This window comes from Gallus gallus, chromosome 10 (genome assembly GCF_016699485.2).
Source record: "Gallus gallus isolate bGalGal1 chromosome 10, bGalGal1.mat.broiler.GRCg7b, whole genome shotgun sequence".
NCBI lineage: Eukaryota > Metazoa > Chordata > Aves > Galliformes > Phasianidae > Gallus > Gallus gallus.
The window spans coordinates 7,438,647-7,455,057 of record NC_052541.1 but is presented as its reverse complement, the minus strand read 5'-3'; the positions used below and the strand labels follow the sequence as shown (position 1 = coordinate 7,455,057).

Sequence of the window (16,411 nt, the reverse complement as noted above, 5' to 3'; positions counted from 1 at the left end):
CAATAGTTCTCTTTTAGCAGGCTTAGCTTTTTGTTGGCTGCCTTGTTTTTCCTATCCCTTCTCTTGATTGGTAAACAACGCGCCGTAAAGGGGGTGGGGGGGGAGATGTGAAAGTTGAAGGTACACCCGGGGGCTCTGTTTGCATAGAAATGGATAAAAATATCCACTTCTGAATTTTAGGGCAGAGTGCTCCGTCTTAAGTTGCATTATGTAGGTTTTGAGGCTTTAAAATAAGTCTTCATGTGTTTCTTTACTCTGAAGCATTATAAATATACAAATGAGGTGAACAATTTCAAAATAAAAATACACTTTTTTTTGTACTTAGTAGCAAAAATAGGCTTTGTTTTCAGTATTGCACTTCGATAGTCTTCACCACGGTATTTATTAATTTTTTTCAGTATGTATTAGTCGTGTTGGAGTATTCCCTGTGCTGATCAAAGACTATTAATGAAGAAATGGCACGGTTACATTATGAGCAGAGTCCTTAAAGACTCAGTATTGGCTTTCTTGGTTGGAATTACTTATTCCCAAATTCCCCATGCTTTGTGTGTTTGTGTATGTTATGTGTATGTAACAGTGTGTGTGTGTGTATATATATATACATACATACAACTATGTGTATATATTTTTATTATTATTTTTCCAGAGTCACTGTGGTGAAATCCTTCTAATTATTATATTTATTTGGCTTCTTACAATTTTACCTTAAGGAAACTTTTTTTTTTTTTTTTTACAAGTTGAGAATGGTCATTGCAGGGTGCTGTTACACTGAAAAAAGCACGTTGCTGGCTTTCTTTAATGCCAGGCCAGCGTGGGGAGAAAAACACAACTTGCTGATGTTGCAGTTAGAAGATTATTCCACAGGACTCGTGTTACGTTTATTTTTGATAACTTCACAAAGGCGTGCAAGTTTCTGAATGGATGATAAAACGGTTGCATTGAAGTCCTTCCATTTGTCACTGGATGTTCTTTTTCGTTCTGATTGTTGAGATGCCAGCTAGTTAAGTATTCAAACAGGCATACAATTGTTTTAAAATAAAATTTGTTTGGGGCCCAGTTGTTTTATCTTGCTGCTTTTTTTTCTTTTTCTTTTTTTTAGTCTTGAGCAACAAGTCTGTACGAGTTGTGCACTTAGAAAGCAAAATCAGCATTCAAGCTTTTATCAGGCCACCTGGCTGAGTTGGCACACCAGAAAGTGTGTTGTTGGGATCATTCTACTGTAGTTCCACTGTACTGTGGCAACTTGCTAAAAAGCAAATAAAACAAGGGCAACAAATGCTGCAGCTTGCTACACTGTTCTTTTTTTATTTGGTTTCCTGTGTCTGTATGCTGTTCAGGCTTTCTTAATGCATGACGCCCAAACATTACTAACGTGCTTTTATTACTCTCCAATATTTAGGTGTATGCACCATCTCCGAGTTCTGATGAATTCAACAGAGAATCTCCAAGTTACCCGTCTCCTAAGCCACCAAGCAGTATGTTTGCTAGCACTTTCTTTATGCAAGGTTAGTAAAAAAAAAATACTTTTCTATCTGGGTAGATACAACTTGTTCTCTAGGCAGGAATTTGAAGTTCCAGTGGAACCAGTGGGCAAGCTTAAAGTGACATATTGTTCTAGATCCTATGGTTGTGCTCTGTATACTTTTTAAACAATTAGATGAAGGGAGCTGTCTGTTGATTTAGAGTTTTTCTCCTGACGTTAATTGCTGACTGAAATTTAAGGGGATTATACACCAGGCCAGATGGACAGAATCCCTCATCCTTTGATTTGTAGGGGCTTCAGAGCAGCACACTGGAGTGATAGAGAAAAATGAGGTGAGGGCTTCTTGACTGTTCTGGAATTTGACTGTGCAATGTCAACTAACAGTCCAGATTCTTAAATGCTTGTATATCCAGCATGCCAAAAATAAGGAGTTTTGAATAGAACAAAACGAGAGCAGAATTCATTTCCATGGCCTCACGTCATACAAGTAGCTCATGCTGCAGTCTGAGGTTTTGGAGCATATTGAAAGCATAGGCCTCTAAGTAGGGGAATTTACAGAGCACTTCAGTTTGTACTGCAGAAGGAAAACTGCACTGATATGCTTGGGTTTAAGGCTTATGTAACATAGTAATTTCAGTTGCTTAAATTTACTATTATTAAATGTTTTCATATTTTTATGGTTCTAAGCTATTCTAGACTATAAATTGCTTGTTGTAGATTAATAGTCTTTTTTTTTTAATACTATATGCTTATGATGAGTTCTCCTTTGCCAAACTTTTTTCCTTTCCACTCCCTTTTTTATTATTTCTGTAGTCTGGAATTTTTATCAACACTCTTGATATAAATCTGGCCTTGCTGAAGGTCTGTGTAATTAGCAGAAGTACTTGGTATTTTCTCAGCTGTGGTAGGATTGCATTTCAACTCTAAAGCCTCTTTTTTTCTTTTTTTTCTTTTTTTTTCTTTTTTTTTTAATAAATACAGCAGCAGTGTGGTGACAGGAACATAGGAGACACAGTATAAGCTAGGCACCATTTCCTTGCTGTTGAGTAGCTGAACCATTTATTCTTTTTAAATAAATCTGTAGAAGAAAGCAGAATGCAGTACTCTTCTTCATGAAATGATGAAATGTTTTTTTTTTTTTCTTTATTATTAAATATACATTATATTAAAGATGGGACCCATAACTCTTCTGACCTCTGGAGTTCATCCAATGGCATGAGCCAGCCTGGCTATGGTGGAATGCTGGGAGGCTCCTCTTCCCACATGTCCCAGTCCGGCAGTTACGGCAGCCTGCACACACACGACCGTTTGGTACGTTACAGCATGGATTGACATCATTGTGCTCGTGTATGGGGAATCTCTTTTACAGGAATTTGTTTCTTGTTCACTGCTCATGAATGTCAGTTAAAAAAAAAAAACACTTTTCAGAAATCACAACCTTACTGTTTTTTAATTTTCTTACATTTTTTAATTTTCTATCTGTTGTATAAATAAAGATCTATGTATATTGATCTATTCGGAGGATGGATAAGTTGCTTTCTGTAATAACGAGCTGGTGTTGTATATTCAGTATCTTACAATATTAACATTTATTTAGAGACTATTTAATATCTTCTGTCCGTTTTTCTTCTTTTTAGAGCTATCCCCCGCATTCAGTCTCGCCTACGGATATAAATGCCAGTCTTCCTCCAATGTCAAGCTTCCATCGTGGCAGCACCAGCAGTTCACCTTACGTAGCTGCCTCACACACTCCACCTGTCAATGGATCAGAGAATATTCTGGGTAAAAAGTTCTTTTTTTTTTTCCCATTTTTTCTTTATTTACAAGAAAATGAAATTTAGGCTGCACCATATACAAAATTACTAAAATCTAATTTATGGTGTCCTTTGATATCAGGGATATCAAACCACTGTGACATTTCTGCTCTCAGTATGGCTGAGGTGAGGCACTTTGTTTTGCAGCAAACCTACTGGTTTGCTTACTTTTGCAGTCACTTGTATGCTTAAGAGATTGCATTCATTTATTAGCAGTTGTCCCTCTACAGTTTTGTATAGATGCACATTCATATAAGTAGGTCTGGTGTTACAGTTTTCAGAGCTCCTATATTTCCCACATATTGTTCTGGAGAAAGGCAGGAAGGCTGCGTCTTTGGACTTCAGGGAATGTGAGCTGTATGGTAAATTTCTCCTGTAACTGATTTGGAGCTGACTGAGTAGCCATGATAGTGGCTGGTTTTAGCCTCTTCCATGCTTTCCTAAAAATCACAAAATATAATACAATCTGTTCCATGTCCATCTTTGATAAATATGACATGGTCTGATCAGTTTCCTTTGTCATCCTTTCGATCAACTTTTGATCAGCACACAGATGAAATAAGTGCTTCCTATATTGATAGTTTGTCTCTTTATTATCTCCTCTTCTGAAGATCATACATGTAATGGTGCACTACATCTCTTTAGTTATGGACGTAGAAATTAAATGGTTATAGATGACCCTTTTCAGTTTGATGTGATTTGCACTTGGCTTCCTTTTAAAGAAGCGGTGACACTTGGCTTTGATTCGGGAATATGTTTTAAATCCACATCTTCAACAGAATTCAGTTAATGAATCTGCTTATAAAATGCCACAAAAATTGAAAATTTGAGTCGGATGATTTGGATTTCAGGTTTGAATGGTTCTCGCTCACAGTAAGGTTTTTGACACTAGAAGCTGATGTGTGAACTGTGGAAAGAAGATTGTGTTTTAAAGAGTCTGTCTAATCCAGTAAATGAGATAGGTGCTTTAAAGAATTCAGGTCCTTTTTGTGCATCTAGTGGGCACGTCTTCAGGCTTTCTCTTGGTTTGGTGTTTGGAGCAAAAGAGCACACTAAGATGCTCGCATGCAGCAGGACAACAAAGACAGCAACAGAAAGCTTGATGGTTCAGAGCTTTTCAGGGATTTTCTAAAATAAAATGAGTACAGGAGCTAGAGCAGGGAACAAGGAGATGTACAAGGAGCTGTTCAGTGTGTTCAGCTTTTAGGGTTAGTGAAATGTACAGCACTTCAGTGATAATAGTTTAGAAATAAGCTGCAGTAATATAATTAGTATTTTGTTTTTGTCTTCACATTTCATTAGTCTGTGATCCGAGACGACAATTTCAGTCATTTTTTTCTAACTACTTGTTGGTCTTTAAGTTTTATTTAAGAGGAGAACATCTAAATTTAAATCTAATTGTTTTAATGAAATTTTTAAGTATAATGAGAGCTGATTCTATTGACAGTGACTTCCTTAGAATATCCATTTAACCAGTGTTGCTCAACTGTTTTGTGATGAATGAAATATTGAAAAGGAAAGAAGTTCATAGCTTTAAAAATAAGAATCAGGTTTGCTTTTCACCTTGCAGGAAACAGAGGAAATGGCGCTGGAGGCTCACAGACAGGCGATGCGCTTGGGAAGGCATTGGCATCTGTGAGTAGAAGTTAAATGCTCAGATCTTAACGATGTATTTTGACAATTGCTTCCTTTATTTATCTTTGTTCGTTAATTGGGATTTCACGTGAAGATACTCTACAGATGTCCTCAAAAAGACAAGTGAAAAATGATGCTCTCATATGCAGACTTGTTTTGACTTCTTTTTGAACTGTGTTTTTCCTAAATTTTTGAGCACCTGAAAAATGAAGTTATTTATAAAAAGTAAATGATAATCATAAAGAATTTAGGTTTTAATTCTTTTCTAGTGTTCTAGTTAGTCATATTTTTAATCTTACTCATGGAGCAGGTCTTGCCTCAAGTTTCAAAATGTGTTCCCAGTGGCTGTGTAAAACAGGTTTTTGAAGGCTATCCTGTTCATGGGGAAGTACCTTGTACTACTACTTGTGCTTAGCAAGTAGACAGACTGATTCTTTAGATATAAATGACTACTGTGCAGCCCCGGAAGATCATTCCTGGGTTACGTTCTGTTTCCCTCAAGTTATATCAGTAAATGCAAATGTGCATAGTTACACTGATCCTATTACTCTGCTTCCTTCAAAGGGTCATATGTTAAAAGATTACCAGATCTGATAATGTTTGTAATGTCCATATTGGGTAGGAGAACTCTGACATGCTGGCTTTGGGGAGAAAAATGTTGTCCCTGTTGCTTTTGGGGATTCAGCAAGCAGATAAAAATTCACAAGTACAGAGGGCAGTTAACACTCTCCTTTTTGTCTGGTTGGGACCTGTTAGAAAAGAGCTGACATCAGATCAGTGCTAGGAACAGCAATGCTTGCATACTCTACGAACGTTTCAGGATATCTGTTGTTCTGCAGCCCTACCACATTTCTGTTCTAAGTTTGACGTGCTGTCCAGCGAGACCTGGGGGACTTGGTGATGTTTTCTGTTACTCTTTTATTATTACTATATTCTTGTCTTTTTTTTTTTTTCCTGTTTGAAGGATCCTCAGGTGTTTTTGCCTAAGTCACTAGCTGAAAAAATGAGGCTGATGCTTTGAGAAAAATTCTAAGTATATTGGGAGTGGAAGTCGGGGCAGAAGTGTTTAATCTAACTGGTGGGTGGGCTTTGGTTGTCATAGAAACTTGTTTCTGTCATCCCATGTTGCTGCTTGGCAGGAGCAGCCAGGTCATTCCATAAATCATTTCTGTCGTAGCTGATGGTGATGCATTCCATCTGCTCTATCAGCGCATGCCATAGTCTGCACACTCGAAATCCCTCGCCTCCTCCATCTGCTTCCCCGAGCTGCATGCACCCAGCGCTGCGGGCGTGCAGTGGGGCGGCAGCGCCGGGCTCAGCGAGGGCACGGCTCGGCCTGCAGTGCTGCCTTGCTGCTGGAGTTGGTGCCTGAGCTCTGATGGGGAGACAGCTATGGAAATCTGTCTGTGTGGACAGAGCTGTGATAAGTACGGCAGCTCTCTTGACTTTTTTTTTAGTAGGCCTGGTCCGCCTTTCTGTTGGGATTTTAAACGCTACCGCTCCAACTGTTGGGAGGAATTTCCAGTTGCAGAATTCTGTTGATGTACATCTCACAATAGGCCTTTCATGTGTGAAACATCAGAGGATACGACATTTGTTCTTCGGTTTAGGTATTAAAGACCATACAGAATAGTATGCGATTAAACATGTAAGGCCAGATAATACATTTGCAAAGGTTCTTTTATTTTAGGTTTAAGCCTGGATAATTGTGGTCTTAATCTCAGGGTAGGCAAGAAAGAGAATTGTACATGAAAGTATTTACACAAAGTTCCCAAAGCCCTGTGGATTATGCATTAGTTTGGATAATGAACTAGTATAGATAGAAAGAAAAGAAAATCTGGGTATTCGTGCCATTTCTAATGTGTTTCCCTGAACATTTGCCAGACAATAACCCTTTAAGATTGTGCCCACGGAGGGTTATATGGCAGGAGAAACATCTGGTTTATTTCATCGCCTAATGCCAAATCAAAACACTTGGTCTTTAATTTAGAGGAGATCAAACAGGAGGGCTGTTTAACTTTGCTGATTATATCAGACCTCTTTGTGATAACTTATGTTTTGATTCCTACCTCAGAACTGGGGTAAAGGCCTTTGTACGATCGGGTAGTTAAATAGCCACTGGTCCCCTAACAAAAGGAAAGAAAATGTAGGGAAGTTGACTTCTAAAAGTAATTCATGAATTAAGTTTCTTTGTTGCTTTAGACTCAATAACATTAGCATAACAAAGCCTAACTGAAATGTACACTGTAGTGTTTAAAAAATTGGACTAACAGCTCCGAGGTTTGGCTCTGCGGGCTCTCAATTGTGCGGCTTTTGTCTGAGAGCCTTTTCATTAGGCCCTGGCATATTGGCACCCTGCTGATCGGAATGGACCATGACTGATAGGAGGAGGAGTCTCATTTGTTGCAGTAAAATGAGGCATGTTACCGTTTAAGCCTGGCAGAAGGTGTCAGGGTTGTTCATCATTGGTCATTTAACAGTAGAGCAGCCAGGGATGCATGCAGGATGAGTTCTGGCTTCGTGGTTTGTTTGCGGCTCTTTCTGCTGCTGCTGTTGTTTTTTCTTCTTAGAAAATACAGTGAAATAAAACAAGCAGGTGAAGCGCAGGAAAACAGTCAGTTCAAAGGGAGCAGAAGCTTCTTTATCCTGACAGAATTTTATTTTTCAGCGTCCTGTCTGTCTGTGGAGCTCCTTGCAGTTCTCGTTCTGACACCGAGTGCCATGACCAGGATTTATTTTGTAGTGATGTTGCTTGTTCTTCTCAGAATGTTTTATGTAGCGTGTGAAAGGGATGAGGTGTTTGTGTTAGGGAGGTGAGAGTCTTTTCTAATGTGAAAGTATGACAGGCCAGGAAGGGGCGTCTGGTTTATTGGGTCCTGCTTTTGTCAGTTCACAAAACAGAATGTGCAACTTAACCAAGTCTCAATTGTCAGCTCAGTGTTGAAATGTCATTGTCTGTGCAAAGAGACATCAACCACTCTGCCAGGGAAGATTTTCCTAACTGCTGTCTGATGACTAACAAATCCTGGTGTCTGCTCAAGTAAAACAGGTTTGAACTGATGACCTGTACAAAATATGTTCTGCAGTCCATACTCAGCTTTTAAGTCTGTTCAATTCCTTCTGCAAAATGACTTTTTGAAGAATCTTGAAATTTTAAGTTCTCATTAGAGCTTTGGGTATTATGTCTTCTATTTTTATGGGGGCATTTTATTACATTAATAGCAAGGATTAACTTATTGCAAGTGGAGATTTCTTATCTTAAGGGAGCAACTGATTCAAAAATAAGAAAAATTGCATGTGCTGCAGTACGTATTAAAAGCAGCAATTCCACATGGTTTTGTGTTGGGAGGTATGGACAGTAATGAGAGCTGAATACTTGCTCCCGATTTTCTCTCATGAATTAATTTTTAGAAGGTAATACATTGACTTATTAAAGCTTTTCTCTCACTAAAGACTGGGAATTTGTTATTCCTCTATGTTTTTCTGAAATGATTTGATTATCTATGTACTGTTATATATGGTTTGCATATATTGTTTGCCTTTGTTAATAAAAAAGGCTGAAGTTTCTATCGTTAAAGTAGCAGGAAGATGGTTATATTTGTGTCACTATCAAATAAGGGCTGTGGTTATTTTGACAACTGCCTTAAAATGAAAGTTCTCTGGACGTTTTAAAGTGTAAAAAACAGAACTATGGTTTGGGTTTTTTGGATTTTTTTTTTTGTCAAGCCAACATCAAGGGTGACAATTGAAAGCATGTGAAGAAATCCTAGTAGCTCTTTTACTTTGTATTATGATATGTATTGATATAAAAACTTCTTGTCTGTTGTTAGATTTATTCTCCTGATCATACCAGCAGTAGTTTTCCATCAAATCCATCAACACCAGTTGGATCACCATCGCCGCTTACAGGTATACATACTATTTACCAGTACCTCGTTTGTTGTTTTAAACAACCTCCTTGGAATCACAGTGAGAGCAGCAGAAGCTTCCTTACATGGTTAATTCTATATTTTGTTGATTTTTCCATTGCACTAAGCCTAGTTTTATAAATCCAGATTTGTAAATACTTCATTCACTTAAATACTGACAATTGACATGGAAAATAAGTTCTACTAAAGTGATCTTAGAAAACATTGGTTAACCATATACTACTACTAAATCAGCTATAAAAATGTCTGTACAGATCTGTACTGTTGCAGAGAAGGAAGCAAGAGTGATTTGTGTATTTGTTGTTTTAAGCTATATGTAGAAATTCTGTGGCAGCGTTCAGTGACACACACAGCAGGTGTTTGTTCCCTCTAATGAAAATACAGTAGTTTATGAGATCATTTTTTACATAGGGTAGCTTTTCATTCATATCTTTCATGAATGCTTTCATTCTATGGGAGAAGAATTTCTGGCATTCTTTCAAAATAAATGCTGTGTATTGCAGGCACCTCTGTCACCTGTGCTTTGTGTGTTACTGGTGTGAATGTGGGAAGAAGCATTCCAGTGTGGAGATGAACTATGGGCAGCTGCCTACAGCTATTAGTGGGTAGTGCAGCTTTCACAGATACTGTGGCCTCAGCTGTCTAGTAAAAGTTGAACAGCTGTTCTCCGTACAGAGAGGACTGTGAAAGCTCCATTGACTTAAATTTGTTGTTTAACAAAGAACTAGAATTACAAGCAAGATGATGTAACTTTAACCCTGTTCTTTCCTGTAGTGCAATTTGCTGAATTATTTCAAGTTTGTAAAACATTTGCCATTCTCAGTTGTTTAACATACCCCGCGTATTCCTGGCCGATGGTCACATTTTTTGCCAGAGTTGCTTTGTTTCCTTTTGTTTTTTAATAAAAGGAGCTTCTAGTGAAAGATGTACAGAATGAGCGTAGCTGAAAACTTGGGTAATGTAGGTGAGTCAGTCAGTCAAGTCACTGCACGTAAAGTCCAGACATAAACATATGGGTGTGAATTTACCTGCCTGTGTACGTAATGTCACTCAGAAAATGTGAATCATTCATATGTCACCAGTGTTTAATGATCACTGTTTGGGTTATCTTTGGACTTAATGGATTAGGGAGTATCTGATATGACATACCTGAACAGCTGTTCTGGGCGTTTTTTCTGTAACTGAAAAATCCATGATAAATTGAGTAATTATGGGATTAATGGAGTTTTTGATTTAGTGATTACAGTTGACAAAAGGGTTTTGTGTAGCCATGTCGTGCTGAAAAGGCAGGCCAGACCAGGAGATTCTTACTCTTGTCTTTCATAACATGAAAGCGAATTCTGAAAATATCTCTGTGGCTGAAAAAAAATGTTCTGACATTTTGGAGTATTTACAGTTTGGAAGATCCCAGTGTAAGTTTCCTGATGAGATACCACACCTAAATTTGCTGAGCAGGAAAGAACTATCTGGATGCTGGGTTTAGAATGCAGGTTTCAGGTCTCTAAAATTTGGATTTTCCATTTTACTGTTAATGCCTTTGTGGGAACGTCTGCTAAGTGTAACACTCCTCTATTTGTGCTTTGATTTACATTCTTTAGTCTGGATTCTGGTGACTCAGAGAGCAGTTGATAGAAGCAGATAATAGCGGAGTCCTACTCAACCACAAACTTAGCATCTGCTTTACAATTATCCACGCTTCCCCCTTCTATCCCCCCCTTTAATTTCAGTGATACAGAATTTATCAAGCCTTTGGTAAATTGCTCCAGTAGTTAATTACCTTCATTTATGAATCTGGACTTTTATCTTTATTCCCAGATGAGTCACTAAGAATACAGTGAGGCACAATGTAAAGTAATTACTACTCTATTTATTGTTATTTATACTCCTGGTAGCCATTTTCTGTCCTGACCCAAAAAGTTACTGCAGATAAAAACAAATGTCTTAGGTGTACTAAAATACTGTATTTTAAAGCATTTCAGCCACTACTAGGATTTTCCCAATGTAGCAGGTAGGTCTTTGTTTACCTAGGCTTCTTACTGTTTGGGATTGAAATAAGGCATAGTTCACCTATCCCTCAGTTGTAGAGATGTAGTAACTCCGTGAGGCACTAAAGTACATTTGGCCAAGTTGGAGTATTAAATGGTTTTGTTGCTGAGTTCTTCTTTGCATAAAGGATTAGGAATTTTTTAATTAAAGTAGAAGTTTTGAAGACGATGTGATGAAAACCTTCCAGTCCCCTTAATTAATTTCTAATTGTACATAGACATGTTTTATGTTTTGCATACTTTTAATGACTGCATGCGTGTATGTGAAATCTACGTACGGAATTGATCAGTGGGGGCCTCGGTGCTTTAAGAGTCCTCCTCGCAGGCTCAGGGGCATCAGAATGGTTGTGCAGTTCTGAGGATGCAGGAGCAGCCCTTGGCCGCCCCCGGTGTGTGTTTGTTTGAAGGGGGAGCAAGGGGATTAGTGCTGGGGAGATTCAGAGGGAGGAACAATGCTACCATGATTACTGCCGATGACCCCTGTAAATCCCAGCACTTGCCCGGCTTATTTGTTTTTTCATGCTGCTGTGTTGGTGCTGCACTAAAAGCTGCAGTTGTTAATTGCAGGGCTTGTGGTGCCAGGATGCTTTTTAACATAATTGGTGGATTTCATGCACAAACTTCTCTGAGGGGGAGTGGAATGAGGGAAGCAGGAAATCAGTGCCATCTGGCAACCTGCAGACATGGGAGCAGAACGCACAGTGCTTCCAAAGCGCTCTAGCGTTACTAGAGGTGCTGTTAAACACTGCAGGTTCCACTTGGGGTGTTTGGTCGAGAGGAGAGCGGGTTTTTGCCTTGGTTTGGTTTTCTTTTTGAGAGCTTCCTCCCGGAGTTTTGTCGTGGGCTTTCATTAAGGAAATAACACCATTTTCCATTTAAAAGCACGATCAAACTGGATGTGCAGGCATTGAGTTATGTGTTTTCTTAATGGTTTGCCTCTCAGTATTCATCTGGTGCTTTGCTGGAGGAGGTAGCACGCTCAGTCCTGCTAGTAGCAAGCTCTTATTAAGGCCTTGATTATGGTCTTGTCTCTAGAAATGAAATTTGGGCCAAAAAGAAATTCAAACATTAAAGCAAGCGCACGCATTCTAAAGCTGTTTCAGTAATACTTTGCAAAAATCACTTAAACTCCAGGCATTATTCCTGGCAGTAATGCAGAGGGAAACTACAGGTCCAGTCTGGGAGTACGAGTGTGAAAATTTGTAATGATAAGCTTTCTCTCTGATATCATGGTATTTTAAAAGAGAAACAGAGCACAGTTACAGGAGCTCTGAGCTGTTATGAAACTGGAGATGTTTTATTTTGATTTTTTTCAGTTAGCAAGGAAATACTTGGCTGTTTTAATAGCTGTGAAAGCTACAGTCCTTTTCTTAAATAAAACCCTTTCTTTAAAAGGTAACTACTTGCAGCTCTCCGAACAAAGGAGCTGTAATGTTATTAAACCTTTCCCAGTTTTCCAGACGTAGAGCTCTGGCTGTTATTGAAAGAACAAGCCCACAGGCTCTTCCTTTAATGAGCTGCTTTGGATTGTATGTCCATAATTTATTAATGTAATTGCTTTATTATTACATTTGTATGGCTGAAAGGAAGCTGTCTCTAATGGACATAGAATTTCATGTAGTATCTTTATAAAAGATGCATTATTGTTGAGAAAAATACATGCTGTACAACTTCAGGCTTTGTTTTAAAAGTACTGCTTTATTATTGCATTTCACATCTCATTATTTCTAAATTTTACGTAGTAATTAAGTACACTTATTCAGATCAGAATTGGTATGTATTGAATTTGCAGTACGTAGGTAATATGGGTATAACTGTGGATTGACTGCACGGTGAGTGATTCTTGAACTGAAATGAAATCTATTCCAGTTTACCTTGAGTGTATCTGAAATAAGTGGAAACTCTTCCAAACTTGGAACACGCTGTGATCTGATTTTTTTAACACATAAATAAAAATGCTACAACTTTTTGGTTATCATTAATTCAGTGTCCATTGGATTTCTTTAAATATTTTTGATGTGAACTTCCATGCTGTTTAAGACATGTTTATGTATACTGAACGTAATCTGAAGGGAAAAAGAAGCGGGCTGTTTTTTAGTGCAGACTTGCCCAAGGCAGGAATTTCAGGTACTGTGTGTCACTGTTGGGTTAATTTTTTTATTGTTGAAGTAATTTGAAGCTGTCACTGCTTTGTCATCCGTAATGCATCTAACCCTACAGATGTCAGGATATAAAAATTATCCCTCCGTGAGACAGAATGAAGGAATTTGTCCTCCTTTGTAAACCCATATGTTGGCTTACCTTTATGCAGAATATGTTGGTTTTAATTATGTTAAGAAGTATAGCATCTGTTTCCTGCTTATGCTGCATAAATCTGTGAGCTAACCTAGACGATTTTGACAGGTGCCAGTCAGTGGTCTAGGAGTGGAGGACAAGCCCCCTCATCTCCAAACTATGAAAACTCTCTACACTCCTTGGTAAGAGCTGTTGAAAGCAACATACTACTTTTTACTTAGGAGTTGAAGGCTTGTTTTTGTATAAATCCTGCATATCATTAACGGAAACAGTAGGATAGCATTACAAATGAATTCTTTGCTAACAAATGGCCTGTTCAGTTGAACAATATAAGACGTGCAGGGTGTGTCTTTCACCATCTGTTCCTTGGGCATCAGGCTTCTGTGCTGAGGACAGCTGGTGCTAAAGCACTGTTATGAGATTCTGGTACCTTTTCACAAATCCACGGCTAATTCTTATCTAAAGTTCAGTCTGCAGAACAGATAAAGACTTCATGCCTTCACGTTTACTTGTCCTTCCCCCTCTCTCCTTGAAATGGTAATCCCTTGGCCTTGTTTTCATTACCCTGTCCTTAAAGTATTAATAGATTTTATTATTGTTTATTATTAGGGAATCTTCATTTATTAATTAGTGAAATATTTTACAGAAAAACAAAATAATCTGTTGTAAACTTAAAGTGGATTTGTGGCTTCAGCAAAAGCTTTAAGTTACTGACTTCCTAAATCTCTGATGCAGCATTGGGAAGGATAGGGGAAACTTTTGAGGGAACACTGAGAAGGGTTTTGAATACTTGTGCCTATTTCTGGTTTCCACAGAGATAATTTCTTCTCCTGTGTCTAACAAGAATAAATTTAAAACAATTTTCTCTTGAATATTTTTGCAGTTATATTTAATTGATATGTACATCTTAGAATCCTAATGTAACGGCAATGTTAAATATTAGCCTTTTCTTATCTTGATATAATCAGATTTCTGTTGCATTAACTTGACTAACAATTTATTGCTGACATGCACATCAGCTGTTTCCTCACCTCTTTTTTGAATTAATCTTAACCTATGCTTTGCTTCCTGTTCTGTCTTGACTTTGCCAGAAAAATCGAGTTGAACAGCAACTTCACGAGCATTTGCAAGATGCAATGTCCTTCTTAAAGGATGTCTGTGAGGTACTATTTCAATTTAGATGGTGCCTTTTTGTGTTTTAATTAATGCTTCCTTCGGATTCCCCATTAAAAACTAAATGAGCGTAGCCCATGACCCATCCTTTGACTCCAGCATTCTGCTCTTTCAGTTTCTAGAGAGCTGCAATGTCAGAATTAGTTTTGCTTTATTTATTTTATTTTTTTAATTATTTTTTTTTTTTTTTTGTCTCCTGAAGTAAAAAATAAATCTACGGCAGAAATCTGTTCTGCAGTAACATTCAGAACTTGTTCTTATTTCTGAAATATCTGTTGAAAATCAGTTTTAGAAAGTAACTTTTGTCCAGTCTTTTTGTGGTACTGCCTCATAAAAAGCCACTGCCTCTCTTAATGCTTACCAGTGTGTTGAGGGTGATTTGCTGGTGACCATTCTTTCTTGCCAGGTATTAGCGTATTTTGTAGCACTTCCTTTTTTCTTGTTCATGCCATGTAATGGAAGCTAAGTAATATTAACCTTATAATAAGCTTTACTTTAAAAGCTGCCACCTATTTGTGGAATGAATGCTATCTCAAGCAAAATCTCCAGATACCTTTCCTTTTTTCTGTTTGTTTGTAGTGCTGGTAGGTGCTTTTGAAGTCTTTTGATACTATATTTCATCTTCTATCTCTAATGTCTCCAAGGTAGAAACTGTTACAGTAGAAAGAGTCTGCAGAATTACTCAGTAATGACTGTTGCTGGTCCTCTTAAATCCCAACAGCAGTCTCGAATGGAGGATCGCTTGGACAGACTCGATGATGCCATCCACGTACTACGAAATCATGCTGTGGGGCCTTCAACAAGCCTATCAGGTGGCCATGGAGATATACATAGTTTATTGGGACCATCCCATAATGGGCCAATTGGAAGCCTGAACTCAAGTTATGGAGCATCTAGCCTTGTAGCAGCCAACAGACAAGCATCAATGGTAAACATATTTTTAAACGTGTGTGTAGTTGTGCAAAGCAGTTACAGCTGGTGCGTCTGAGTAATCGTGGAGCCTGTCTAGTGAAAATGGGACTCTAGGATTGATATTTGTCAAGGAAAAACTACTAGAGGTTATTGTGGAGAGAAAGATGGCGGGCAGCTTGCACCTGCTATGGGTTTCCAATTAGAGGGTTTGGGGTGGGGGTGGGCAGATATGAGGGGGGAGGAGAAAGATGGGAAAACTTAGACTTTGGCCTGGTCAGTGGCCCATAAAATCCTGCTGTGACCATATGCGGAAAGCCGAAACTTTCTGCTGAGAGCGTTTCAGCTTATACATGCATTTTTTCCAGATGTGTAATAATTGGCAGAACAGTTTTCTCCTTGAAATGGTGAATAGGGAGATTGAATGGGAAAAGCAGTCAAGAAGGACTGAATTTCAAGTGTTCTGGTCTGGAAAAGCTGTTTATTGTAAATTGGAACTAGTCTTCAATAGCAGATGCTGGCAGAGGACTGGGAGGAAGCTGTTGGAATGTGGAACCATAGTGTGTGCAGGCTCAAAAATTAAACTTTTTTTTTCCCTAAATGAAAAGGAGTTTGAGCACAGCTGTAGAGTAAGTAACAATGAAGAGGAAACAACTTTTAGATTAATCCCCAAGAAGAGTTAAATAATTCCATCCGTCCCTTTTAGTTTCTTTAAAAATGTGAACTATTCTGAAAGAAAAATGTAGTCGGGCTTTTCAGAGATCAGAAATGCGTTAAAGGCATTGTATGGTAAATGAAATATATTTGTGGAGTTGCTCACTTCCCTTTTTCTTTCTTTTCATTCCCCTCTTCTCAAAAATAGGGACGGGGAAAAAAGAGCTTTTTAAAAACACGCTGATGTTAGCGGTGCCATGTGTTTGCATGTTTACAGTGTAACTTTAAAGACCAGTTACACGCTGTGAAATTTTCTGTTATAAAACAGATTCGCAGCTGGGTACTGTGTGATCAAGGCAAAATTTCACCTATCATCAAAATAATTAGGTACCCCGATTGCTGAAGGGTTTGTATTCTATAAAACAGAATTAGTTCCAGGCTCTCCCATTCGCACGTCACACATCCAGTTATATT

General features: G+C 38.2%; 1 protein-coding gene across 35 annotated transcripts in view; it reads left to right on the top strand.

Moving 5' to 3' along the window:
* Positions 1 to 16,411, top strand: part of TCF12 (transcription factor 12) — a 186,820-nt gene that overhangs the window by 155,771 nt on the left and 14,638 nt on the right. For 15 of the 35 annotated variants that reach the window (XM_040706220.2, XM_040706214.2, XM_040706219.2 and 12 more), the window contains 7 exons: positions 1,400 to 1,505; positions 2,655 to 2,794; positions 3,121 to 3,265; positions 4,868 to 4,932; positions 8,763 to 8,841; positions 13,310 to 13,383; positions 15,096 to 15,302. In XM_040706220.2, coding sequence (XP_040562154.1) covers positions 1,400 to 1,505; positions 2,655 to 2,794; positions 3,121 to 3,265; positions 4,868 to 4,932; positions 8,763 to 8,841; positions 13,310 to 13,383; positions 15,096 to 15,302 — 816 coding nt within the window. 35 annotated transcript variants of the gene reach the window in all.